The sequence below is a fragment of the Parasteatoda tepidariorum genome, chromosome 11, assembly GCF_982258835.1.
Source record: "Parasteatoda tepidariorum strain Cologne lab strain chromosome 11, Ptep-v5.0, whole genome shotgun sequence".
Lineage (NCBI taxonomy): Eukaryota > Metazoa > Arthropoda > Arachnida > Araneae > Theridiidae > Parasteatoda > Parasteatoda tepidariorum.
The window spans coordinates 56,593,065-56,620,290 of NC_141765.1; the positions used below are offsets into that span (position 1 = coordinate 56,593,065).

Consider the following 27,226-nt stretch of genomic DNA (forward strand, 5'->3'; position numbering starts at 1 on the left):
TGTATTAAATAATGCAATTTAATGTTACATAGTTTTTTTCTTCTTCAAAAAAAGGATAACAGAAAGTACAGAACAATGTAAGAGCTTATTCATAACCATTCAAAATATTACAAGGAATACATCATTTATGTGAACATCGTTATAACTCAATTTACTATAGTATAAGTCAATTTAATGTACATCTCATTAAACAACTACAAAAGTTGCATTAAAAATATAAAATAAAAAAATACAATTAATTTAACTTCATAAATAATTAATTCAGTTTACTAAATTATCACCATGAAGATTGCAAAAAACAAAATAAAGTAATATAATTTATGCAGGTAAGTAAATCCAAATGACACTATAATAAAATATTAAATAACACTATGAGTCATGTCACACATATTTTTTCAAAAAAAAAAAATTTTTCAATGGATGAATAAAATTTTTTCTTTTCTTTTAGAACTGTTTTTGCTGATTGAACAATTTAAATGCAATTGTAATAACAAGCTGTAAAACAATGCTCCTTACACACAATAGTGTAATTACTATAAAATTTTAAAGCATTAATATTACTATGGTTTGTTTTCATAGAATAACAAAAATTAATAAGTGCTAAATTATAAATTTAGAGAAAAATGTATTTAAAATCTTCTCAAAATATATTTAGTGTAAATACCAGTAGCTGCAATAAACTAATCAGTTTTTATGGCAGTCTTTCAAATTTTACTTCATTGTATTGGTGTTGAAACTTACATCTTTCTGAGTGAAAAGTAAATTTTTTTTTTATAAAAATGGCACTTTGATAACCGGAAAATTTATTTTTAACATTTTCATTGGCACAACTCAAAGGGCTAAAAGTAAATTGCAGTTCTATAAATATAACTGAAATAAAAATTCTAAAAGATAACATAATTCAAAAAAATCACAGAGACAATCGCCATAGATTTTCAATTTCTTCACAACTTTGATTTGAACAGAAAAACATTTACACAGAAATACTACCATCTCTAAAATTTGTTTTGCCAATCAATACATTTATTAAAACACTTTGACCCTTTTCAGTCAGTTGCAAAGCAGTCTTAATTGTATCTTTTATTGTGCTTTTATTTTCACCTGATAACAAGAATCCTTTGGCACCAAATGGTTCAACCACTTTATGATAGTCTGTGTACTAAAAGGAAAAAGGATAAAAATGGCAGAAAAACTCTTTAACTATCTAACTATAACACAAAATAAAAAAGTGGAGACAAAAAGAGAAAATTACTTGACCAAATTTAAATAAAGTATTAACAAATTATAAGAATTTCAAATGATAAAGCTCATAGAATCACTCCATATTTATGTGCTAGCATATATTGACCTGAGAAAGTTACTTAAACGTAAAAATTACTTATATTTCTAAAATTTTATTTCATTTATCTGTACACATTTTTTTTTCATTTTATATTTCTATGAAATAATTGCAAATTTAATAAAATTCAACAAATAAGGAAAAACTTTTTAATATCAACAATTTAGCATGCTTAAGAGTAACTGCATCTAAAGTAATTTGATTTATTTTTAAAAAAAACTGTTACTTACTGATAAATTGCATGCTACATCACTTTTAAAACGAGGCACTTGTTCCCTAGCTATTTGAGTCCAGCAAGCATCATTTCCAACTATTGCTGCAATAGGTAACTATAACAAATAAAAGTCTCAATTATTAAATATTTTCTTCCAAGCATACTAAAAGAACATTACAAGTTTTATAAAATAAATCAAATAATTGTAATTTTGGTTGTGAGTCCTCAACAAGTTGCAAGGTGGGTGTTACAACTCATTGTAACATGCTTTAAAAGCCTCAATTATGTCACATAAGCACTGAGCTATACATGTGGATTAAGGCTGCATGAAGACAGAAGAGTGCCCACCCATTCGGAGGATATATCACATCAGCGAGGGGTTAAAGATCAGCAGTAAATAAATTGCATTAGCAGACCTCTCCTTTTGATTCCTAGTGTGGCAATGCAAAAAAAAAAAAAAAAAATATGAAGAATGTGGTTTTTTTGGCAGTCTGTTTTTGTCCCCAGGCTGATGATTCCAGCCTTACTGTATGTTGATGAAGATGGTGCAATATTTTAGAGTTTTTGACAAAACAAGGATCGCTTTCGATCCATTTGCAATTTTTCTCCCTACTTCTTTTACAGAAGTTTGTTTCATCTGGCTTCACCATGTTATAAATTTTGACCTATTTTAAATTATTTTTTGAAGGATTTATTCCCTTTGATATTTGAGCAGCTCAATAAATGTTGTGAGTATATTTTTCGTGTTTCAGTCTCCTTCTATATCATCTTATTTAATTAATTTTTTCAACTATATTTAAAAATGATTATTATTCTAGAGAATTCGATATTCGCATTCTACTATACAATTTAAGTGTTAGTAATCTTTCATACGCACGTGTAATGATAATATAATTTATTAAAAGTGTTCTAAGTTTTCAGTAAACAGTGTCATCTAAATTTGTAGTAATTAATTTTTTTTGCCACCATGTGCAGTAGTGTTTTTGTAGTTACTGGTCTAATATTAGGGTACCATGTGGTACAGCATGAGTTATTAAGTTTACTATATTAAATTTAGCCATGAGAGTTATTAGTGGGTAACAATAGAACTTCATATTTTAGTTATTCTATACATTTTTAATTCATATTAAATTATCTGTGTTTAGTGTCTTAACATAAGAAGTGTCAGTAATTAGAAAATTTTATTGTCTGGCTAGTATATTTTATGATAAAATGGAATATTTTTAGTACAAATTAATATAGTTTTATTCTTGTTATTAAATAATTTGAAAACATTTATCAAAACCAGATTGATTATATTGAAGGATTTATGCCCCAATGGGTGGGGGACTATATAACTTTAATGTGAGCAACTGGCAAAGAAATTTGTTCAAATATTAACTTAAGATTTTTTTATTTAAAAAAAAGGCATAAAACTCATTTTTTGATTAATGAGACATCAAAATGAAACTTTTTAAGTTCTAAGTAAACTTAAGTAAACTTTTTATTAAACATTAATTTAAAAATGATAGTTAAGGAGCAAAATGAAAACCAATAAGACTAAAATGTGTCCTTATTACAATAAGGCAGCTAGATAAATCTGTAAAATTGTTTGAAAAGGGTTATTCAATATGTTGAACTTAAAAAAGTAAAATAAAGTTTGAGACACTGCACATTAAACTTTGCCAAATTAACATAATAAAAATTTGATATAATTATGAAAAACAAGTTAATTAAAAAAATCTTAAAAACTTGAAAATAGTTCATGATTCTAGACATAAAGACAGTAAGTTTTATGCTAAATTGAAAGTTTGGGACTTAAAACTTCTTAGCTTTTGATATGAACCTAATGATGTTTAGAGACAAGATAGTGAACTAATTTTGTAACAAAATGAGTGTATAAGTTTTGTAAACTGTATGATTTTTTTTTTGTATTAATGCAAAAATAAATGTTGAAAGGCAATTATTCTTTGAAAGATTTGTATATTTTGTTCATCAAAACTTTTTAATACTACACACAATTAATTAAAGAAAACATGCTTAAAATAGGCCACTATTACTTTTCAAAAATATAAGCATTTTCATCAGATGTTTATTTACATCCTTTTAATGAAATATATTATAATGTGTGCAATGGAAATTTTTTTTAATAAGAGTTGGTGTTTCTATTTTCAAGAAATGCTAATTCTAAAAAGTGGGCTTCACAGTTTTTGATTTGAAGTTTACTAAATTTACATGATAACTGAAAAAAAGACACTCAATTTAGTTAGTTTTAAGTATAAAAAAGAAGAGAAGAGCAACATGTGTTATAGGAGAGCACAAAAGAGGCATTTTAAAATATTCTTATACATTTATTTATTTATACTTTTGGACTTGACATATACATTAATTCAGTTCTTTTTTCAGCTTATTTCTGTTTATAAAATGTTATAAAAAATTTTCTTTTAAAAACAAAATCCTAGCTTTAAGATTGTTTTATAAGTTAATATAAAAAGATTCGTAAAATAAGTTACAGAAGTTTTTAACAAAATTTTCTCTAAATTATCATTTTTAGTAAGAAGGATGATTAAAAGGAATGATTTAAAATAATTTGTACCTTGTGACGAGCAAAGGTATCATATTCAACAATACTGTATCCACAAGAACCATCACCATAAAGAATGACAACATTTGAATCAGGGTTACATGCTTTAGCTCCTAAAGCAAAGCCAGCACCTACTCCTAAAGTCCCAAATGCACCAGGATCAAGCCATTTCAAAGGACCACGAGGTCTATATTTCAAAATATAAAAAAACGAAAATAAGATTTTAAAAAATTGTTCACATTCATTTTTCTTGTTTCTGCTGAAAGTCAAAATTTTTTTTAAAAAAAACTTCAAAGCACAGTTGTTGATTTTTAAAGGATAACAGTGGCTTTTAATTTTAAAAATTCAGCCATAACAACTTCCTTTTCTAGTGATACCATTATAGGAGTATTAACTAATTTAAAAAATAATACAATAACAAACTAAATAAGAAAATTAATATCGTTTAAAGATTTCATTTATGTTTTAAAGCACTTGAATTATAAATAATTTCCTTTTGTTGAGTGCTTAACTTTTTAATAGGAATTTTACATTAACTACAGAAAAAAGTTCAATACATATATTTTCATATAAATCATGATCATAACTAATAATTAATCAATATAATTTTAACGAAAAGATCAAAACGGGTACCAGACAACCTTAATATGTATGAAGCCGTAGCAACAAAATCTCCCCCATCAGCAACAAGGATTGTATTATCAGGCAAAACCTCTTCTAACTGGTTTATAAGATAAATAGGATCCAGATATTTAGAGTCAGATTGAACTATTTTTTCCCTGTAATAATAGGAAAATGATTTGGAAAACAGTCCTAATGATACAATTTGAAACAATATTAAAGAAAATTAGCTAAAAATATAGAAAGATATATAGTGAGACTAATTTTTTCATTTTAAAAGTTATATTTGCAAAACTATGTGTTTTAAACATTTGCTAAATTTATGCCACAGATGGTATGCAACTGTTATTATTTAAGTGCCTAAAACCTGAGCCGCTTTTAAAGATCTATGTTGATAACAAAATTTTACCAGTCTATTAAATTTCTTAAGAATAGGAGATTGTTTTTAGCCCAATGCTTAGATTTAATTTTAAAAAAAATCAAAAGTATGTGGCTTGAGACATTTAAAGAGATGATTACTATCTCATTATAGATTGCAAACAAATTTTTATTCCAGAAAAAAAATATATAGGGGAAAGGGGGCTAGTGTGGAAAAGGGGCTAGTGTGAAAAAGGGGCTAATGTGAGCAGCTAAATATTTCTTTTACTTATTAATCAAAACTTTGTTAAATTTCCACTGTAGCAAAACTGTTAAGGCTTTCATATGCAGTTGCATAACAATACACTTGATTATCAAGCAGCAAAAAAAAATTAAGAACTATTATTAAACTATCAGAAAACAAGGTACTCTGGGAGGAAAAGTAAATTCTTAATTTGATTTTAAATTGTCAATTAACACTAATTTAAAACACTGTTTTTAATTATTGGAGCTATGATACTTTATGTGAACAAGCTAATAACATACTAAAATATTAACTTTTGATATGCCTCTTTTTTCATTAAACTGATTAAGCTTAAATAACATCATGGTGTGGATGGATGGTTGTGGAGCTACTATGGATGGCCATGTCAATATTAAACTCTCTGTTATAACAATATAAACAGTATTGGAAAAAAAACATACTCATTCTGCCTTTCAGTAGCTTCATCTCTTTCTCGGAGTTTAGAAATCCAAGAATTTTGAGCTGATCCCCAAGAATATTTAGATGCAAGTTTTATTAAAAATTCAGGAGCACTACCTTGAATTGCTACATCAGGATTCCAAAACACACCAGAATTCTAAAATATTTTAAAAATTTGCATGAATTTCATAAACACTTTTTATTTAATTTTTATTGCAAAATTTAATTATAACTTCTATTTGAATAAGCATGAAATACAATGAAGTAATTTCTACAAAGGAAAGGCTAGCAGAATTTCTTTAATGAATAAAAAAATAATTCCAAGTAAAAAAAAAAAAAAAAGAATACCTTCTTTAATTGTTGAGCATCTCTATTTACAGAAATAATTTTTGATTTAGAACTAAGGACTCTTCCATATGATAGTCGGAAATCACAGACAGTACCTACAAAAAAATAAACAATACTTTTCAGTAACTTAACACACATACTAACTATATTATGTTTAACATGAATGTTAACTTGATAATAACATTTCAGAAAAAAAATTAGAAAATAAGCCTTCTAAAATGTCAATAGATTTTCTATAGTTATGTTTAAAATTTAGTTCCAACTAAGGGAATGAATCAATAAATATTGAATTATGTTTTATTAGTGCATATTATTAAACCAAAGTTGAAACTTCTCAAGCAGATTTTAACAGCTCTATTACTTTAAAAGAAATAAAGACAGTCCAATTCAGTAAAGAAATGACATATTGTTTACAAAAACTTTAAAAAAAAAATCAAGTATTAACAAATATTATAAAATAATCTTGTTTCTTCTGTTACATTAGCACTAGTGGGAGATTCATTATATCCTATTTTGTATATGATTAACATATAAATGGCTTAAAACGATTTTTAAATTAGTTAGTCATAAATCTGAATATTTTAAGACAATTTACTGAAAATAATTTTGATATTAATTGCAAAACATCAATTTTCAGTAGAGCATGGCTTTTTATGAAAAAAAAAACTTGCGTACAAAACTTTTAATAGAAGAATTTTGCCATATATATTTCACAAAATTTTTGCAACAGTTTGATAATCTTAATATTTTGAAGCAAAATTTCATAGTTTATTTTATATTTATTATAATTCAGAATTCTCCTGCTTCAAGAGAAACATTAGTTACAAAACTATTATAGAATTATACTCGAATTTAGAAACGCTAATTGTTAATAAGATCGCAGTTCAGAAGTAGTGCCAAAGTTTATTTTGGTCCTTTGTTCACAATCTTGAACTTAAAAGTACCAAAACATTTTTTCAAAAAGAAAAATGACAGATTTTTTTAAAAATTTATTTATATTATGTAACAATTTTTGATTCTTTAGTTAATGTTCAAAATAAGAAAAGTAAAACTGAGAAGTACAATTTTTACCGTAAATGATAATAAAATATAATGATTTGCATACACTTTACAACTTCTTTCACAGTCATGTTACTTAAAAAACTTATACTGTTTGCTTTATATGATAATTTACAAAACAAGTTTAACTTTTGTAGGACATTTTGTTGCATTGAAAAAGAGATAATAAATATTTAAATGCTAATTCTTACTATTAAAAATGCATTTTACGATTGAAAATGTATATTCGTCATTAAAATGTAATATCATATAAAATGTATAACTCACACCATTTATTATTAAAAATGTGTTGTAAAAATGCTTAACTTATAATCTACAAGATGACATAAGATAAGTGATGCACAAATATACATACAATATCATAAATGTGTCTAAAGTTTTTATATAATTAAATTTTGACACTCAAAGAGCACACCTGCTAAAATTACTAAATCTGCTTCTTTTAGAGCTTCTCTTCTTTTCTGTCTCATATGTAGATTTCCTTTATGTCCAAGTAAGCCACGAGACATTCCACCAAGAAAGCATGGGATATTCAGGTGCTTCGAAAAAAAAAATTTATGTGACATGTAATCAATGTATTAGATAAAACTTTCAAAATTGCACTGATTTTACTCAATTAAATGCAATAGAGTTATAACATGGAGAATATCACAATGTTTGTGATTTATAAAAACTTTTCAGTAAAATAAAAAGCTAAGTTCATCTCGTTTGATTCTTTATTTTAGAAATGCATTGCTTTAAAATTAATTCTGTTGTTACATTTTATCATTTTCAATACCAGATCAATATTTCAATAACAATCAAAATTAAGTCTTCTCATTATTCATCTAATTAAATTATTAAATACATCAAAATCCAAGAAAGTAAAAATGAAATTTATATATATTAGAGCTTAAATCATAATCATTTTATAGATGTGGAATAGTTTCTATAAAAAGTGTTGGATATAAATATTTCAAAAAATATATGATGATTCTTTTTTGTAACTGTGTACTGTTATTTTTGTACTGAATCTGTACAATTGTGATAAAGATAGAGGGTCATTTAAGCAGAAACTAGATGTGTTTAAAATAAAAGTGGTTTCCTTTTTGGGGCTTCTTTAAGCAGTTTGACACATTTATCATATTTCATAAAGCTTCTGATGATTAAACTTAGTATATGTATGTATATTATATAAAAATCTGAATTATTAAATGATATTATATCATCCTCATATAGTTCCACTGGGAGAGATAATACAACAAGAAATTACCTAATAAAACTATTTTAGTTTAATCAATAGCATGAAAATTTATTTTAGATGTCATGCATCTCATAGTTTTTCATCCAGAGGCTGATAGTTTTACTTTCTAAATTCTTGTACACCCATTTTTTGAAAGTATTTCTCATTATTTGCAATATTGACTAACAGTAAATTTTCAGCATGAGCAAAAAACACATTTCACTCAATTTCTGTATTTACAATTTGAGGAAAATTGTCAATGATGTTTAAACAACTTAAAAATCCTGTTAATTACACTCAGTAAAATATTTTTTTTCTTCTAAAACATGCCTGGATGTATTATTTCAAAATGAATATAACTTTTTATTTCAGATTCTCAGAACATTATTTACAGCTTAGTACCACTCCATTTGTCGCAGTTAGTCATCAAAAATACGACATATCTGTTCATGATTACAGTGAACAGTTGATAGAAATTGCCCACTCATACAAATCAGATTATTATTATTTTACAAATACAGTTAACAATATAAGCAGTGACATAAAAAGTGAAGTATTATTTTATTTTAACGCAACTAACTTTTACCAAAATGAATCTATGTTATTGAATTAAGTTTTGATTTTAAAATTGCATATATAATAAACAATAATTAATTTTACAGTTCAGTCGTTCGATAGTTTAGGGATAGATGCTTTGATAAAGATTATATTTTTTAAGCACTATTGTCGCAGTTTCTTTAGCAAAATGTATAGGCTTGCCCTATAATTAAATTGGAAATTTGAATCTGTCTTTAAAACAGCATTATGAAGAAAAAATTTGTTTATTGGTAGTTTTCTCCGAAGAAAAAATTTTCAAGGCCCAACTGTGAAACATTCAAAAACCTATCTATTCTTTAACTTAATAAACTACTAATGTTGGTCATTGTCAATAAACATTACTATTCTGATGTAAGTTACCAAAAAAGTATCAAATTAATATATTATACTACACATTTAACTGATATAATAAGAGATAAACTAGATAACTGACAATTAACTGATATAAGACTACACAATTAACTGATATAATAAGAGATAAACTAGATAACTGACAATTAACTGATATAAGACTACACAATTAACTGATATAAGAGGAAAACTAGATAACTGACATAATTAACTGATATAACACTACACAGTTAACTATAATAAAAAAAAATTTTAGAACAATGTTGTAAAAGCTGGATGAATTGAAGAAAAAAAAATTTCCAAGCAAAAGGAAACATATTTAGATATTACAACTGTTGAGCTGAAATCTTAAAGGCTGTTAGGTGATGCTAAATATGCACCTTACATAAAAATACTGGTTAACATAAAACGACAATAAATATTTCCTTACAAATATCATTTAAATTCTTTTGTATCTTAGTTTTAAAGATTTGTCTTTAAAAATTATCTTAAATTTTCTATATGTATATATATATACAGAGAAAAAAATTATTCAAATCTTTTCATTGAGTAACGTTAGCAAAAAATTTGTTCAAATAGCAGGAAAACTTAAATTCCTACCACAAACTAAGTTCAAGATTAAAAGCAAATATTTTTGTATTACATAAATAACATAATTAAAAATTATTTAAGCAACTTTTAAAAATTTAATCACAATGTATGCTTATACAACAACAGTTGAAAAAAATACTATAACTGTCTATGAACTACACTATGATAGAAATTGTACTTATTATAAAATGAAACTTACTTCTAAAGACTCTTTCAATGATGTAGACAAAGTTGGTGGAATCATTGCTTGACTTCCAAGTAAGATTAAAGGTCGTTCAGATTTTGCAATTAGTTCCATACATTTATTGACTGTATAATAATTAAACAACATTTAACTGAAGTACTTATACTATAAAAATGGCAACAAATATTTATACATTGGTAAATTAAAATATATTCTTTTTTTTTTCTTCCATAATTTAACCCATGAGAAAAAGAATATTCGATATTACACAAAAGCAAGTTTTACAGATCATCATCAAAGCTTTCAAATATACTTTATTCGTAAACAATATGCAAAATACATAGCATAATAACAAAACAAGGTATTTTTACAAGAATATGTCAATGACTCATAGAAAAATATACCCTTTTCTACTAGACCAAGAGTATCTTTGTTGTTGCTTTTTGTGTTATGAAAACTATTCAAACGCAATCTTAAACATGCATTTTTTATATTACCATTCTCAATAAAGTTTTGCGACAACTGACTAGAGCTTTTATTTTGAAGTTACTTTTTTTAAATTAATTTAAAGGTTATGTTCACAATATATTTTTTTTTCATTTCTCACAAAGAATACATTTCATGCTATTTTAATCATTGTAATTCAGTTTGAAAAAGATGGATCAAATGTATTGCTAGAACAAAGTGATCTAAAGAAACAAACATAAATATTTTTAATGGTTCCATAATGCTCATTTTGATCAGCTTTTTTCATTTTCTTCCTATGAATTACAATGAATGAATATAAATAAAGAAATAAACAGTTTTGCTTTACTTCACTAGAATTGAAGATGTAGATAGGTTAATAACCCCCTTTCACAAAACATTGTGCTCAATGTACTTTTTAGAATTTTACGGCATTCTTATACTTTCAGTATGAAAAAAAGGAGGATCTCTCTTTTGCTGGAGTTTAAGGTTAAAAAAATAAAATATAAAGCACAACTATATAGTTTAAAGACCAACCAACCATGTCTGGCTTTTTTGATTGTTTTATTTGAGCTTTTCACATTATTTTCCATTTTATTATACTAACCGTGTCTACGAGGAATTTTTTGGTTAAGTGATAAAAAATAAAAGTCAGCGAAATAAATATACATTAAAGAGTACATTGAAATATCCTCAAAGTCAATGAAAATGTATAAGATATCTTTATAAACAACATTTAGTTAGATTGTGTAATTTAGGATTACATTTTGGTGAACATAATAATATGAACATAACATTTTGGTTATACTATGACAATTTTATAACTTAATCACCTATATAAATTGCAAAATTATTAAATTGTGCTTGTTATTCAACTGTAAAAATATCAAGGAATGATTCATATGTAAGTTATATGGAATGGAAATTAAAGGAGAAAAAAATACAAATTATGATGGAAAAAGCTAAAATTAAATTGTACAAGTCCGTGATTCTCGAGCTGAAATGCAATCAACTCCTTACTTTAAAATATAGGTAATATTTTGCATGTGCAACTTAGTAGTACTGAACAACTATTTTCATTTAAATTGGTCTATAATTAAGTTTTACACCATACATTAATATGATGAGTAATAATTTTAATTTACAACAGAATTTTAAATTATTTGAACTAATCATAAATACTCTAACTTACTACAAAATTTATTACTTATACTTTAATAATATTTAAAAGAAATCTTACTAAAAATTACTATGTTTTGTAAAGTAAAAAAGGGCTTGAAAAATAAATTTTATATCAATAACAAATGTAAAATATGACTGGTACTTACTATCGTTATCAGATGCTTTAGGATAACTTACAGGTAGAGGAGAAGTATCTTGTTCGTCAAAAGCTCCAGCAAATTGATAGCGTAGGTATGTTTTTAAAAACCTAAGAATGCACAATAAAAACTTTCAGAAAGATAATATTGACATTAAGATAATAAAATAATGATGGAAAAAGTTTTCTTAAAATAAACACAACATGCTCTAAAAAGTAACACATTTGATACATCTAGAAAATTAACAACTGGAAAAAAGTCGCCATGGATAGGAGGCGTTGGAGGCTACGCGTGGTTGAGGCAGCCAAGGCCTATAAGAGGCTGTCGTGCTGAAGAAGAAGAAAATATTTATTCAAAACTTCTGCTCAGAAAAAATTTATAATCAGATGAGGTATTTATTAAAAAAAAAAGGTCATGATCTTTGATTACAAATTACCTCTTAAATTAAAAAAACAAACATTTCATTTATACAAATATAAATATGTAAAATACTAAAACTCATGTTCATTTATGGATATATAGTGGTTTATTACTTATAACTGATATGAAAATCCATTATTTTTATATTGATAATATTTAGGCATTATAGGATTTATATATATATATATATGAATATATATATATATATATATATATATATATATATATATATATATATATATATATATATATATATATATATATATTTAAAGGGAGACAACCTGAAGAGAACCATGAAATTGAGTCGAAATAGTTTTTTTTTTATTTATTTTTATTTATGTTTTTAATAGAAGTGACCCAAAATCTATTCACTCCTCCATAAAAGTTAGGGAAAATCCTGCAAAATAAATCTGTAAAATGTTTCATTTTAGGGAATAAGGGAAAACTTAATAATTATAATTGGTCTATAAATAGGTGAGGGAAAAAGTCATTTTCATGGTTCAAATAAGGAGAAATATCAAAAATGTTAATTAATTCATAACTTGAAGCCAAATATAGATTAAAAGACAGGATGTGAACAAGAAAGTGTGAGAAAGAGCGTTTAGTTTAGAATAATAAATTAAGAAAATATTGAGATAAAGGAATAACATAAAAAGATTAGTTGAAGCTTTTTATTTTATATATATATATATATATATATATATAATATATATATATATATATATATATATATATATATATATATATATATATATATATATATAACATAAATATATAGTCGTGTGGGCTGATGAAAAAATTATATCTTTTATTTTCCGGATTTTTAAAAAACAATTTATCCTTTTTTCCCCCCCAGTTGTTTGTTATTTTTTTTTAAAATTATTATTTTTCTTTCCAACCTTTTTTCATATGTCTGTAATTTTCCTTTGTTTTATCGTCATTTTGAACTTTATATATATATATATATATATATATATATATATTTACATATATATATATATATGTATATTAAATATTTATATTGAATATAATGTTGGTGTAAGGTGGTGTCTAGGGGTTGTTAAAGGATAATACAATTAAAGTTAAAACTGTTTTAATTGAGTATTGTAGCAAGGCCGTTATGAGGCAGGTTGTTCCACCAGACTCACTGTGTGGTACATCTCCAACAAATCTCCAGGGGATGAGTCGCTAAGAGCTAGCTGCTGTCGCTAAGAGGCGGCGCTTCTGTGTTAGAGTGCTACACCATGCATATAAAATACAGACACATAAATCTCGCTCTTTATATATATATATATATATATATATATATATATATATATATATATATATATATATATATATATATATATATATATAAATTCAATTAAATAACAAATGATATGATGTAAACTATCAAATTGGACACTCTCCAGACAAAACCAAATTCTTCAGATTTGCAGAGTAAAATTAGAAAAGTTTTGGAAATCGTCATGATTTAAATCAAAATAATTTAAAAAGTAATTTAAAAGTTTATAAATGTATCTATGTGCATTACATATTAATATCTAATATAGAAAAAGAGAAGATTTACATTAAAATAGTTGATTTTTAAAACTAAAATTTATCATTGTTTCATATCTAAAATTTTTACATTAAACAAAAACATGATCTTTTAAAATGTTAAGAACTGACTTTGTTAAAATAGGACTAATGAAGAGAAAGATTAAAATGTGACTGGATAAATTTTATGAGATTGGTCACATGAAAGTGCCTAATAACATATTGAGATATAGCGATGATATAGTTGTGTGTAAATATAGTAATGTCATATTCAGAAAAATGAAGATGATTAACAAAACTGTCAATTGTTAAAATTTCCATAGAGTTCAGATTAAATTTCAATGATAATTTCAAGTTTTATTGTAGTATTTTCATATATCTTGAGAATTCCAGGTTTCTCCAGAGCTAGTGACCACACTGGCTATTTTCACAAAAATAATTTCTTTCCAAAATAAAGGTAGGACAAAATTTCAAACTCAATAATCATTAATTTAATATTAAAATCATTTACAAAAGTTGTTACACCATATTATATCAAGTATACCATAACTTAATTGAATGCCAGAATCATCCTTTATTATTATTACCTAGCCTTATTATTATTATTACCTACCTTTATTAATATTATAGCCTAACTTTATTATTTCTATGTCTTTTAAATTAGCACTATATTGTATCTTTAAAAGATATAATAAACAAAAGACAAAAACTCTAAATTCATGTCACTTGTTCTAGACACATAATACATATAAAAAGGGAAAAGTAATACAAAAATTATTTTTTGGCTAAGCTTATGAGTACTTGCTCTTCCTAAAGGCAGTCTAAAATATACATGATCATTTTATAAATCAAAAACTTGAAGACTACTGCAATAAATGATGTCTGGAGAAAACTACGCAAGGCCAAGGGCCACCTAGGGCTGCAAAGTCAATGAAGAAGGAGAATATCTTGAATATTATAAAAAAGACCTAAATCAATTCTGTGCACTAAACTAAAAATATGAAATAGATGCATCATAGATTGAAATAAATTAAAACTGATTCAGATACTTACATACTTGTGATGTTTTGAACAAATCCTTTAGGATTTTCTTTAATTTGCATTTCCTGCATAACAACTTTATACGGATAAAGAACATTTAAAGGAAGTTCTACAAATACTGGCCCTTAAAGAAAATTTATATAGATTTAAGGTATGACATATAATAATAAATATTGAAGTTTAGAAATTAAATTGATATTAATAGTATGTAGCTTTCTTTTTTTGGAATGGCTTGAATTGGATTATAATATATATTAATTTTAAATCAAATACAAACCAGATTTAAACAATTATCACATTTTTTTTTATTCATTGTTTTTAGAATACACACACTTTAAGGGAAAGGGAAATAACTTAAACAAAATACAACATAGCTTAGAAAAAGTTAAAATTTATATATTTAACTCTTTTATAGCATGGTTACTGTTTTATATTTTTCTTTTCATAGAACTATTAAAACATGAAATAATAAAATTTTAGATACAAATGTACTTAACTGTAAAGCAAAATCAGTAACAATATTTTGTTTAAGCAATCAATTCAAACAAATACCTAATTTAAAAAAATATTTAAGAATATAGGTCAGAAAAATAATTTCAAAAAAAACTCAATATACCTGGAGTATTGGATACAGCTTCTTTCATAGCTTCACGTAAAACAGGAACTATCTGCCTCAAAGAAGTTACAGATTTATGATATTTACAAATAGATTTCACTAAACTAATCTGGTCAATATCTTGTAAGGCACCACGACCCTATTTAATAAACCATATTTTTAAATGAAAACAGTAGTTGAGAATATAAAACATAAAATTTAATCTACCAACACACTCACTTTTAATAAAGTTGCTGCAGCTCCTCCTAGCAAAAGTAATGGTGTTTCAGCCATCTGGGCATTTTTTAGAGCAGTTATAGTATTTGTCACACCTAAAAAGGTTTATTATTTAGGAATGACACTGAAACTTCATTTGAAGGCTTTTGTTCCAAAATCAGTTCAACACATTTTCAGGATTTAATAAGGAGAAATTAATAAAATATATTTGATCCAAACATTTGACTAAAAGAATAAAAGTTATTTTTATAATCAGAATCCATTAAAGTGGTTCAAGAACTGGAATAAAACTGAAACATTTTAGTTAAAAATCTAGATTCAACTGGTTTTAAAATGAAATGCCACTGTTATAAATTTCTTTAAAAAGATGTAAAATATTATTTGCAATATTAAATACAATAAAGTAAAAAAAAAACAATAAATAAAAACTAATTATTTGCAAGCATACCAGGCCCAGCAGTAACAGCAGCCACTCCCATTTTCCCCGAAAGGCGAGAAAATGCATCAGCAGCAAAAACACATGTAACCTGATATAAAAACAATAACTACTATGAGCTTTCAGAATTGGTAAAGCAACAACATTTAAAATATCTTTAATAAGATTTTCAAAATTATAGTCTATAATTCAGTGATGGCACACATAAAAGTTTAAAACTTGCATGAGCAAAAATATTTAGTTAATAAAATGTACTGGATAAAAAAAATTTGATACGGCAATTTTTAAATTTTTTTGTGAACCGTAAATTGTGTTTAATCTGATTGCAAGAGTTTTTTACTACACGCACTGGTCAATGAATTTGAAACTTGAGATATTTTCTCTTGCCTTGTTCGCACTGTTCAAGGGTCTGGGGGACTATCATGACGTCAAACATGTTATGTTGGTATGGTAGTGGTGCCTTGGTATTTCTCAAGGGGAAACAAAAAGCCATGCAACATCTGGACACAATGGCAAATCAAGTTCGTGTTGCAATGTTACATTTTTGCTGCAAAGGTGAAGGATACATCTTAATAATGCAATAATGCAACTGCACATCATGCCAGAAGTGTACAAAATTGGTTCAATGAACATCAATCTGACTTCCAACACCTTTTTTGGAAATCGCAACTATCCGGATCTTAATCTAAAAAAAAGTTCGGAACATGTTGGAAAGGCTCATTCAACATCACTCTTCTCTTCAAACTAATTAGAATGATATTCTATAGAATTGATGTTCTTGTGAATATGGGCTGTTATCCTTGCAAAAGGAGAACCAAAAAACATTAATCTAAGGTCATCATTAATTCACTGGCCAGTGTGCGTAGTTTTACTGTATATGTATGATGACAATTTAATTAGATAAACTAAAACAATTAAAAGAGCTCTTTTAAACAAATTTAATAAAATGTTAATACTATTTAGAAGTAGATGAGAGCTGTGGTAAACTTGGGCCCAGGATCAGAACTTCAGTTCAGGACTCTCTTTAAAAGAATGTACAGTAGAGAACCATTTATCCGGTATCCAGAAAACCGGGAAACCAGAAAACCGGGGAAAATTTTGCTCGATTTTCCCGCCATTTTGAACTAGAATGAAAAAAGCAGAAATTGAACTCATCCTTGAAGTTGAAGAGAGGAAAATTTAAGGAAGGGGAAAAAAAATTTCCCCGTTTACCCAGAGAAACATCATTTCCTCCGTGACCTTGAAGGCAGGGAAGAGAGGATTGTTTTATTTTTTCCTTTAGGCCGTCAATCAAACTCAAGGGTGTGGCATGCTGATTTCGTTTTCTGCTTGATTTACGAGGGGGGGGGAAATGCATTGCATGCATATCAGTGAGCAGAAAAAGAAAAGAGAAAAATATATTTATTTGACATCGACTAATAAAAATAAAATCTTTTTCTTTTGAATAAATTCTCATTCTTTGGAAGTGCGGTATCAATTGCAAGTTTTTCTTGGTGTGGAATCACATCTGCTGTAATAAAAAATCTTGTTTTTATCAACAAAAAAATAAAATAAAAGGAGAATTGTTTATTAATCTAAACATAGGATTATTTTATGAAGCAGATTGCAGTTTTGTTTTTCTGATTCCACTACGCTTGATTTTTTTTCTTTTCACGATAAACTTCGCACTCAATAAATTAATTCCTTTTATTCATAAATTTTATCACTAGGTTTTTTTTTTTTTTTTTTTTTTTTTTTGAATTCCGTTGATCTTGCCTTGTTCCGGGTTTTAATATTTATGCTAGTGCCTTTTTTAACTATCGTTTTGGTTCGATAATTTTCAAGTGTTTTTATTTAGATTAATAAGTTTTCCTTTTATTTTATCGTTTCCTCCGGTATAATTAGGTATGATATATATTGCGTTATTTAATCATTGGTTTTGTTTATATTATTTAATTTAGGAATTGTAATTATTTTTAAAAAATAAATATGTGAATTTTGTATTTTTTAAACTTGATTTTCTTGTCTAAACTTGCAATTTTTTTTATTCTTTTAAATGTTATATATCTACCATTTTTTTTTCTTTTTAAAGTTAGGAGTACCTTTCTTTTTTCTCTTACTTTATGCATTACACTTTTTCCTTGTACTTCGGGTTCGATAAAACATCGATTAACGACACTTTTTGGTCGATCCAGAAAACCGGGAAATTCAGATATCCGGGATAGCGATGGTCCCGAGCATCCCGGATAATTGGTTCTCTACTGTACTATTTTTCGTTTTCGAAGTTAAAAGACCTCAATTAAAAATGTCACTATTTTTAAACGTAAAAAAATCCGAAATGTAAGTAAAATCTATATAATTTTTTAAATTATTACTTTTTTAACAATAAAGAGTTTGTACAATAAAGAGTTTTTAAATTGAAAATCTTGTATAAAATACTAATGGTATTTCTTGAAAGTATATAAGAACAGTGAATACTAATCACATTGTTCACATAAATATGTCATAAGCATGGAAAATGAAAGATTTCAGTTAATTATTAATGTAATTATTAATAAATCACACAAATAATGTTTCTCAAAATGTAGCAAAATGCATCTCAAATATTAACTGATAAGTACAGAAAGAATGAAAAAATACTTTTCATATTTTTTATCACGAGTATTTAGTGCCCTATCAGAAAGGGAGCACAGCCCAGTCCCGTGCAATAATAAGACCCTGAATGCTGACGAATCAAGCCAAGCACACAAGCCAACTTAGCAGAAGCAGCAAATACTGCTGCTTTTAATGGGTCTATGAAAAAGTCAAGATGTTAAGATTGTACAAAGAATGTTTAAACTAATTATATATATATATATATAGTTAAACTATTGAATCAGTTCAAATAAGTTCCTAAATGTCTTTATACTTCAATACTTTCTCAAACACATTTTTTATATCTAACATACTTTTAAATCTTATTTCGTATTTGGTGAAGCCAAAAATTAAAAAATTAAATTCCCTAGGTCTTCAGCCTCCAGGAAAAATATTGCTGAAGTTTTTATGCTTTGCACTACTTTTCCTCTAAATTACATTAGGAAAACTGTTTCTTGGTGCAAGAAATCCATTAGTTTAAAGTTTTAAAAAGTTTAGGATAATGCTAAAAGGTTTAACATTTATCATTTCCTACAATTATTATTCTAAGCAGATGATAAAAAAATTTATTGGCTTTAAAAGTGAAGTTAGAGAAATAAAATTTTGAGAGCTAGAAAATAATGTTATTAACCTCATGTCTCGTATCTATGACCTTAATCCCCAATTTCTCAGCAGCAATAAGGATAGGTGAGATATGTCCTCCAATCAAAGTAAAAATGTGTGAAACTCCATGGCTCTAAAACAAATAAAATATAAATTTAAAACAATAAATATTCCTAATGTTTCAGTACAATAAAATAAATATTTAAATTATTGTCAGTTTTACTAGGATACAAGGTGTTAGTGTAAAGTGTTAAATTAAAGAAAGGATTTTTGAAGGGAAAAAATTTTTAATTTATATCTCTAATTTTAATTTATAACTCTAATGCACTTTTTTTTTCTCAAATCAAATAAAAAGTTTTCAAGCAAGTCTGTTGAATTCATAACAATGCAAATGCATATAATTGACAAATTGTGACTTCGGCATCAATTGGTTAAGCAACAAATGAAACTTTTCCTGCAATAAAGTTAGATTCCATAGGAAAAACTGAAAGGCACATCTTAACCTCTCAGAAATTTTCTCGACTAATATAATCTATTAATACAGTTAATGAAAATAGCTGGCTGAATAATGAGGTACAATTTAAAGAACTAAAAATCTTAAATATATGATACAACAAAACAATTGAATGTCCCATGACTTTTAAAACAATGAATTTCTCCCATATATACTCCACAATATTGTCATAAAATTACAATTTGTATTTCTTAAATGAATTTGTTAAATACAGGTATCACAAAGTACAGTAACCCCTATCGTCATTGTAATGGGTAGACATGTAGGTGATTAGGTATTGATTAGGACTGGGCGATATTAGAAATTATATATCGTGATATATCGTCAGTTTTGCATCGCGATATAGCGATGTATCGCGATATAGTATTTTTGAATTTCATTTACTTTAAGGCACAAAAAGTCAGATTTTTATCAAGACTTCATACGCATATTGATTTAAATCAATTTATAAATTTGAAAATATATATGTTTTGCTAAAGAAAGATATTAAATAAATTGACTAAGATGTACAAATCTTACTTAAAATATTTATTGAAAAAATGTGTGTAGATACAGAATGAAATATTTGCACTTCTTTATCGTTTATAAGGTATAAGCAGTCTTAATTTAAGTTAACCCCTAAAACACCCTTAATGAAAAAAAATATTGTTATTAAACAAAAGCTGATTTTAAAATTTCAAAATATATTTTAATTAAAATAAAAGTTAGATTGACTAAAAGTTGAAGTTTAAAATTAAAAATGTTCGAATTTTAAACTAAAAAGTAAACATAAGACTTGTAATAATTTCTTAAAATTTTCGATCTCTGAAAGATTTCTCAGTTTAAAAATAAAAAGGGAATTTTATAAAGATATCTAGCTGAAATTATTGAAAGAAAATTTAAAAAATTAAAAAAAAAAGTTTGTTAAGAAATTCATTATGCACTTAAAACAAAGTGTTAAAAATATATTTTTTTTTTTAAAAAAAAGAAACTTTTTTTAACAAATCAATATTTGCTTGTACTATTATGCGTAAATAATTACAGAATTATTAAGTTCGATCGTAATGTTCAAATTCTTAATGAAGAAGTAAACACAAGTTTTGTTATATTTTCTAAAAATGATCACGCAAATAACAAAAGATTTCTTAGTTTAAAAATAAAAAAATAAATAAAAGTGAAATTTATCAATATATTTACCTAACAGCATAGGAACAAAATTTAAAAAATAAGTTTGTTAAAAAATTATTTGTATGCTTAAAGCAAAGAGCTAAATAAATTTAAGAAAAAAAAATGCTTCTTAAACACTATTTTTATTATTATTTCATATAAATAATTAAATTAAATTAAATAATGACCGAATTATGAACGAAAAACAAAGTAAGGCAAAGTTTCTTAATTAAATTCTTAAAAATAAAAAAAGAATTGTGATATTCGGTAATATATTTAGCTAATTAACTAATAATATAAAACGAAAATTAAAAAAAAATCATGATTTTACTCTCTAATAAAACGAAGTAGTAATTGATAAAAAAAAATAAAAAAAATGAATAAAATTCGCAAACTTTTCAAATTCTTTTGAACAAATAAAGTTTATTGACTTATGTCCAAAAAATAAGTTTTGTTTTAACTTTATTTCTAAAAATAAAAACAACTCAAGATTTATAAATTTAAGATCAGTAATAGAAGCCCATTAAATTATTAGAAGTTTTATCCGAAAGGTTTTTAATAAATTAAAAGAAAGTAAAAAAATAACCTAACAAATTTATTTACTTTGTAATTTAATTCCTTATGGGTGCCTTAAATTAGATTTCCGATAATTTTCACATTTAAAAATATAAAAAAAGTTTTGTCAGAAAATAAATAAAAAACTTACCTAATTAATGAAGAAACTTTTCTTTATAAATTCTTTTCAATAATAGATTGCGTTCAGAACAAGGTTACGACGGCGATCACGAAGTTAATCCCATAGAAAATAATCTACAAGAAACGATTTCAAATCGCGAAGGTGCGAAAACGAACATGTGATATAACGATATAAGGTCTCAAAAGTGATTCTGATTCTACCGCTCATCAGTCAAGGCCGTCTCAACATAACGAAACAATATCGTCTTCCACAGCGTGAGTTGGCATCGGAACGTAAGAGAAAGTCCTTGCGTGTATCGCTACATCGTCTTCTTCACTCGACGGCTTAAATCAGATTTCTGATGCATCGCTTGGAATGAAAGTTGCTGTATCGGTTTGCCGATATAGGCGTTAAATCGATATGTCGCGATATATCGATTTATAGCCCAGTCCTAGTATTGATTTATAGATTTTATTTTATCTAATATTTATTAGGACACCCGGTGGCTGAGCGGTAGTGCTTCGTGCTCCCATGCCACAGGTCCTCGGTTTGATCCTTGGGCCGGGCAAGGTTGATTCAGCCTTTCATCCCTTCAGTGGGTTGATAAATGAATACCAAGCATGCTTGGGAACTAAACACTGGGGGTTCCGCGTTTGGCTGACCACTTACCCAGAACATCTGCTCTTGCACCTCTGAGCCCAAGGTCAAGAAAACTAAGATGGGCACAGTAGGCCTTGGCCCTCTATTTGCTGCCGTGCCACTGAGTTAGTAAGTTAATGTTTATTAGAGATATTTAAAAAAAAAATTTCAAAACTGGTGAACCCAAAAAAATTGATAAAGAAAAATTAATTCTGAAAACATATGCTCAATGTTATATTTTTTTAGTAACTATTTAAAAAAAAATTTAAAATCCAAGAAAATTAAAAAGTCAAGTATTTCATAAAAAAAAAAAAGAAAATTTTCAATATAACAAATATGATGTGTTTTATTGATAAACAAAATTAAGTATATACCTTAAGAACCTGTGCAACAAGAGTTCCCCCATGATTCTCAGATTCAATATCAACCTAAAAAAACAAGATTTTTTTTTAATTTTTAAAAAGGAAGAGTCAAGAAAGAAAATAATTCACAACACTCTGTATAGATATAAAAATTATTATAGAAATAAAACCATATGAGAGAATATGTAATCCCCATGCATCCATAGAGATTTCTAAAAGATTTGCCCTGGCACCCTGAAACAGCAAGGAGTACGATGAAAGTAGCTGTGAGGTTTCAAATATAATATTAATCTTTTAATAATTTGTTGCTATTTAAAAGGTAAAAGTAACAAGATTGTTAACCAAAATGTTTTCAATTCTCATGGCATTAAATGAGTTCACAACCTGTTCGAGAAAGATTGAAATCTTTCTTCATTTACTGTTTTTTCATAATTATAAACACATATATTATATAATATAATGGTAGGGATGCAGAGCCTATAGCCTGCAAGACAAAAATGGCCCACAAAGACTTTTAACTATGTTCCTGAACTGTCTGAATTATTAAAAAAATATATAAAAGTAAAAAGTTATTGATCTAGTTCAGAGTCTTTCTCAAAGTATCAGAATTAACTATTTCATTATGAAAGTTTGATTGATGGAATGGATTCAAAATTTATAATAAAATGCAATTACTTACAGATTTGCAAAGATAAAAATTAAATAATTTTAAATTTCAAAATTCTAGCTAGTCATAACATTAATCTGATACTGTATTAGTAACAGATTTCAATTTCTAATTAATAGTGAATGTTATTTTCAGGATAAATTTAAGTTACCTTTTTTGTTGTATACCTATAATTTTAATTTAATTTGCTTTGTAATCTAATAAGTATGTTTAATTAAATGCATTAAAATTAATTATTTTTATTATTTGCATGGAAGTAAAAGATTAATTATACATTTGTAACTTATTCATATTTCTTTCAAACAGAATCTAAATATTACCTATATTTTTTATAATTACAGCATTGAGTTATTGTTGGCTGCTAACACTGTATTTTATTGGTTTTGTGGCCCACAGCCCAAAAATGGTTGCACATTCTTGATTATGATTAATACCTTCTAATCAATTACAATGAAAACACTTGACTGGATTTAAATACGAGTTGTGTTAACTATCTTTGCATTCTTACCACTTACTTCAATAGTTTCTATCCCACAATCTTACCAATTATATGTATAGAATGTTATACAGCAGACAAATGTTTTATGACTGGGATGCCATGAGACAATTTAAATCTTCTAAGCTTGGGAAACCCTTCCCTATTTAATAAGTGAAGAATAATGTAGCCTAAAATGTGATTTTATACCAGAGGATTAATGAACCAAGGCATAAACTAATAATCTCAACTCAAGCTCCTCCTCAAAAAAATAAACAAATAAAAAAATTTAACAAAGTTAAAAAAACATATATTTTGTAAAAAAAAGTTCCACCAATAATTGTGTTCTACTGTTCATGAAAGTTGTGATTTGAACTTAAAATCTTACAACTCTAACATGAGTGTTGTTGATGGGAGATCAAGTCATCCCCTCAATATTTATAAATATTTTTAAAAAATGTCCCTAATATTTCATATAAATATAAAAATTTACCATCAATTTAAACTAAGCTAGGTTAAAAACAAGCCAACAAATAGTAAACATTAATCATTTTGCAAAGATTTAGCAATGGAATTAATCTTTTCAATTTTTTTAAATTTGAGGATTTTTTGAGAACTAGTAAAACCAATTTATTTTAATTCTGCCTCCCTTAAAAATTGGAGACCTGAGACAACCCATGAAGTCTAACAAATTAGAGATTTAGACAGTGATGTGAAGATCTGTAAGGATGTCAAGTACAATCCTTGGTGAGCCTATATAAATAGTTGCACAACCTACAAAAGTGAGCAAAAAATAATAAGAAAAAAAAAAGATATGTATTAATAAAAATCTAAATTACTAACTGTTTAAATAAAATGGAAGTAGAAATGATACTGTTTCAAAATCATATTTTATTATTAATAAAAATATTTTGCTATAGCTAAATATTTACCTTTTATGAAACAGATAAATATTATGGATAAGTGACTAAATGTAACTAAAAACAAGCTTGCATCCTAAAACTGGAAGAAATATAGAAAACTTTTATTGCATTCCTCCACTTATGATACATTTATGAGGGAATGTTGGTACAAGCTTGATATTCTGGGAAGTTTTATTATTGCGATTTGTAATAAAATTTACGAATAATTTTATCATTCATATGAGTTTTCTGTTATTTATAAATTTTAAAAGGTGATGAGAAAATAAATTTACCAAATATTAACATCACAACACAAATAAACTGTGAGGTGTGCTATGTTTTGAGCGTTAGTCCCTATTTGGCTAAATTTGTGTTAAGTATTACTTTGTTATTTATCGGGTAACATTGTAGCATGCTTGTAAAATCTTCCAAAATTTTTGTTCTTCAAAAATTAAACAGATTAAAATAAAGTTAAAATGAAAGAACGTGTTTTATTGTAAACATCACAATTTTAGTAGTATTGGCTGAAGCGCTTAGGCGTTAAAATAAATTGGAAGTAGTAACCTGAAAAATTAATCATGAACCTCTAGCACCCCTGTGCCTAGCTTTACATGGTCATTTATACATAAATATAGTAAAAATAAATATATAAAAATATATAACAAGTAAAGTAGATACAGGTATACATGGTATGCAATAAAAAATATATACCATGCAATTACCAATTAAATTTAATATTTCTATAAGTACAAGTATTTGTAAACAACCCTATATCCCATTGTATATGTCAATGTTTAAAACTCCCAAAATTTTATGAAAATCAGGGGTCGACTTATACACAGGTAATAAAGTTAAAAGGTTGATCTCGAAATATTAATTCATTATAAAGAATGAGATATACATGAGATTATATTCCAAACTTTAAAAACTATTTCTAATAAGTTATATACAATTATTTTTACAAACAGAGGTTTTTTTTGTTTTTTTTTTGTAGAAAAAAATTCTTTGAATGGTGTTCAATAAAATTTAGAATAAAGAAAGTTAATATAATTTATTCAAGAGTATATAACAAATATAAATCAGTATATTTCAGAGTATTTCATAAATATTTTCAGTAGTCAATGTATACACCTGATATACCAGAAATTTGCTATCATGTAATTAAAAATAGAGGATTGTCTTATACACCAGGAATATACAGTATTTTCATTTAGTTATTTCAAATTACTTAAATAAAATTATACAAATTAGGGATTGAATAAGTGGACAAATTTATTGAATGAAAATATAAATCGTAAAATTAAAGAAAATAATTTATACCAATAGTTTCTTGAAACAAAATAAAATATAAACAAAAATTTTTTTTAAACAATAACAAAATTTTTTTTAAAAATTGCCACCAATAATGTAAACAAATAATGTAAAATAAAAACCACAGTAGATGTTACTTGAAAACTTATTAATTTTCATTTTCATACTATTAAGCTTTTACTTAGAGGGAGGGCGAGGATAGTAGATATCATAAAATAATCATTTAGAAATCATAAAATAATCATAATTGCTTACACGAAGTTAACATAATTTTTTTAAAAATTTTTGTACCTTTAAAAGAATTGAAATTAAAAATTTAATTTTATAACAATATATATTTAATCAGTTATCACACTTCGAATAGCCAATAAAAATAATTCATGATGCTTCGATGGATTTTATATTAAAACTTATTAAAACATTATCGCACAATAGAAAACAGGAAAAAATTATCAAAAAGAACCTTAAAATATTGCCTATTTTGAAAGTTTCTTAAAACAGATAGTTGCGAGTTTCGTAACAATCTGCATCTAGAAAATAAAAGATGCATCGTGCTCGAAGATTAAATTAAAACAAATTCAAAACACACGAATCTTATCAACAGGTGTAAAAAAAAAAAAAAAAAAAACATTTTAGAGTACGGTACTAATGATTACGCAACAGTTCACGTAATTTAGGAACTTTTTTTTATATTTGTTTTGCAAAATTAGTTTCCTACCTCTGGCGCTGTCAAAATAGTCCACAAGTCATATTTGATTCCAAACAAAATAAAAGCAGTTGTCAATATGACAAGAAGAGAAAGACCTATTTCTAAGACAAAATCGTAGCAACACATATTTATGAATGAAAAATTCTCAATCGAAAGTTAATAAAAAAAAGAACTATAAAAGTATCATCTAAAAACGCCTTTAGAGCTTATCAAGAAGATCTAGTAACATTGTTCCTGTTTCGAAATTTTCTTTTTTAATTTTATTCACGATTAATTAAATAAAGATTAATGTTTTGATAATAAAACATAAATAAATTTTATTAAATCACAGTAAGTTAAATCTTTTAAAGTAAACAAAAAATTTTCCTAATTAACATCCAGAAAATGCTAGTGTCGCCATCTTTGTGT

The 27,226-nt window shown here is 26.0% G+C and overlaps 1 protein-coding gene across 2 annotated transcripts; it reads right to left on the reverse strand.

The window, feature by feature from the left end:
• On the reverse strand, nucleotides 1–27,226 carry LOC107445933 (2-hydroxyacyl-CoA lyase 2). 2 transcript variants are annotated; one of them, XM_087154797.1, is made up of 16 exons: nucleotides 26,828–27,226; nucleotides 22,767–22,820; nucleotides 19,446–19,550; nucleotides 16,214–16,292; nucleotides 15,769–15,860; nucleotides 15,550–15,688; nucleotides 14,946–15,057; nucleotides 11,943–12,043; nucleotides 10,165–10,274; nucleotides 7,620–7,743; nucleotides 6,146–6,240; nucleotides 5,800–5,954; nucleotides 4,758–4,895; nucleotides 4,129–4,303; nucleotides 1,570–1,668; nucleotides 1–1,159 (listed from the first exon to the last, which is right to left on the reverse strand). In XM_087154797.1, exons 1-16 carry the CDS (start codon nucleotides 26,942–26,944, stop codon nucleotides 974–976), a joined length of 1,881 nt encoding a protein of 626 aa, XP_087010923.1. In that variant the 5' UTR covers nucleotides 26,945–27,226; the 3' UTR covers nucleotides 1–973. The 2 variants fall into 2 exon arrangements, with proteins under 2 accessions (XP_087010923.1, XP_087010924.1); XM_087154798.1 differs by having other exon boundaries at nucleotides 26,573–26,837.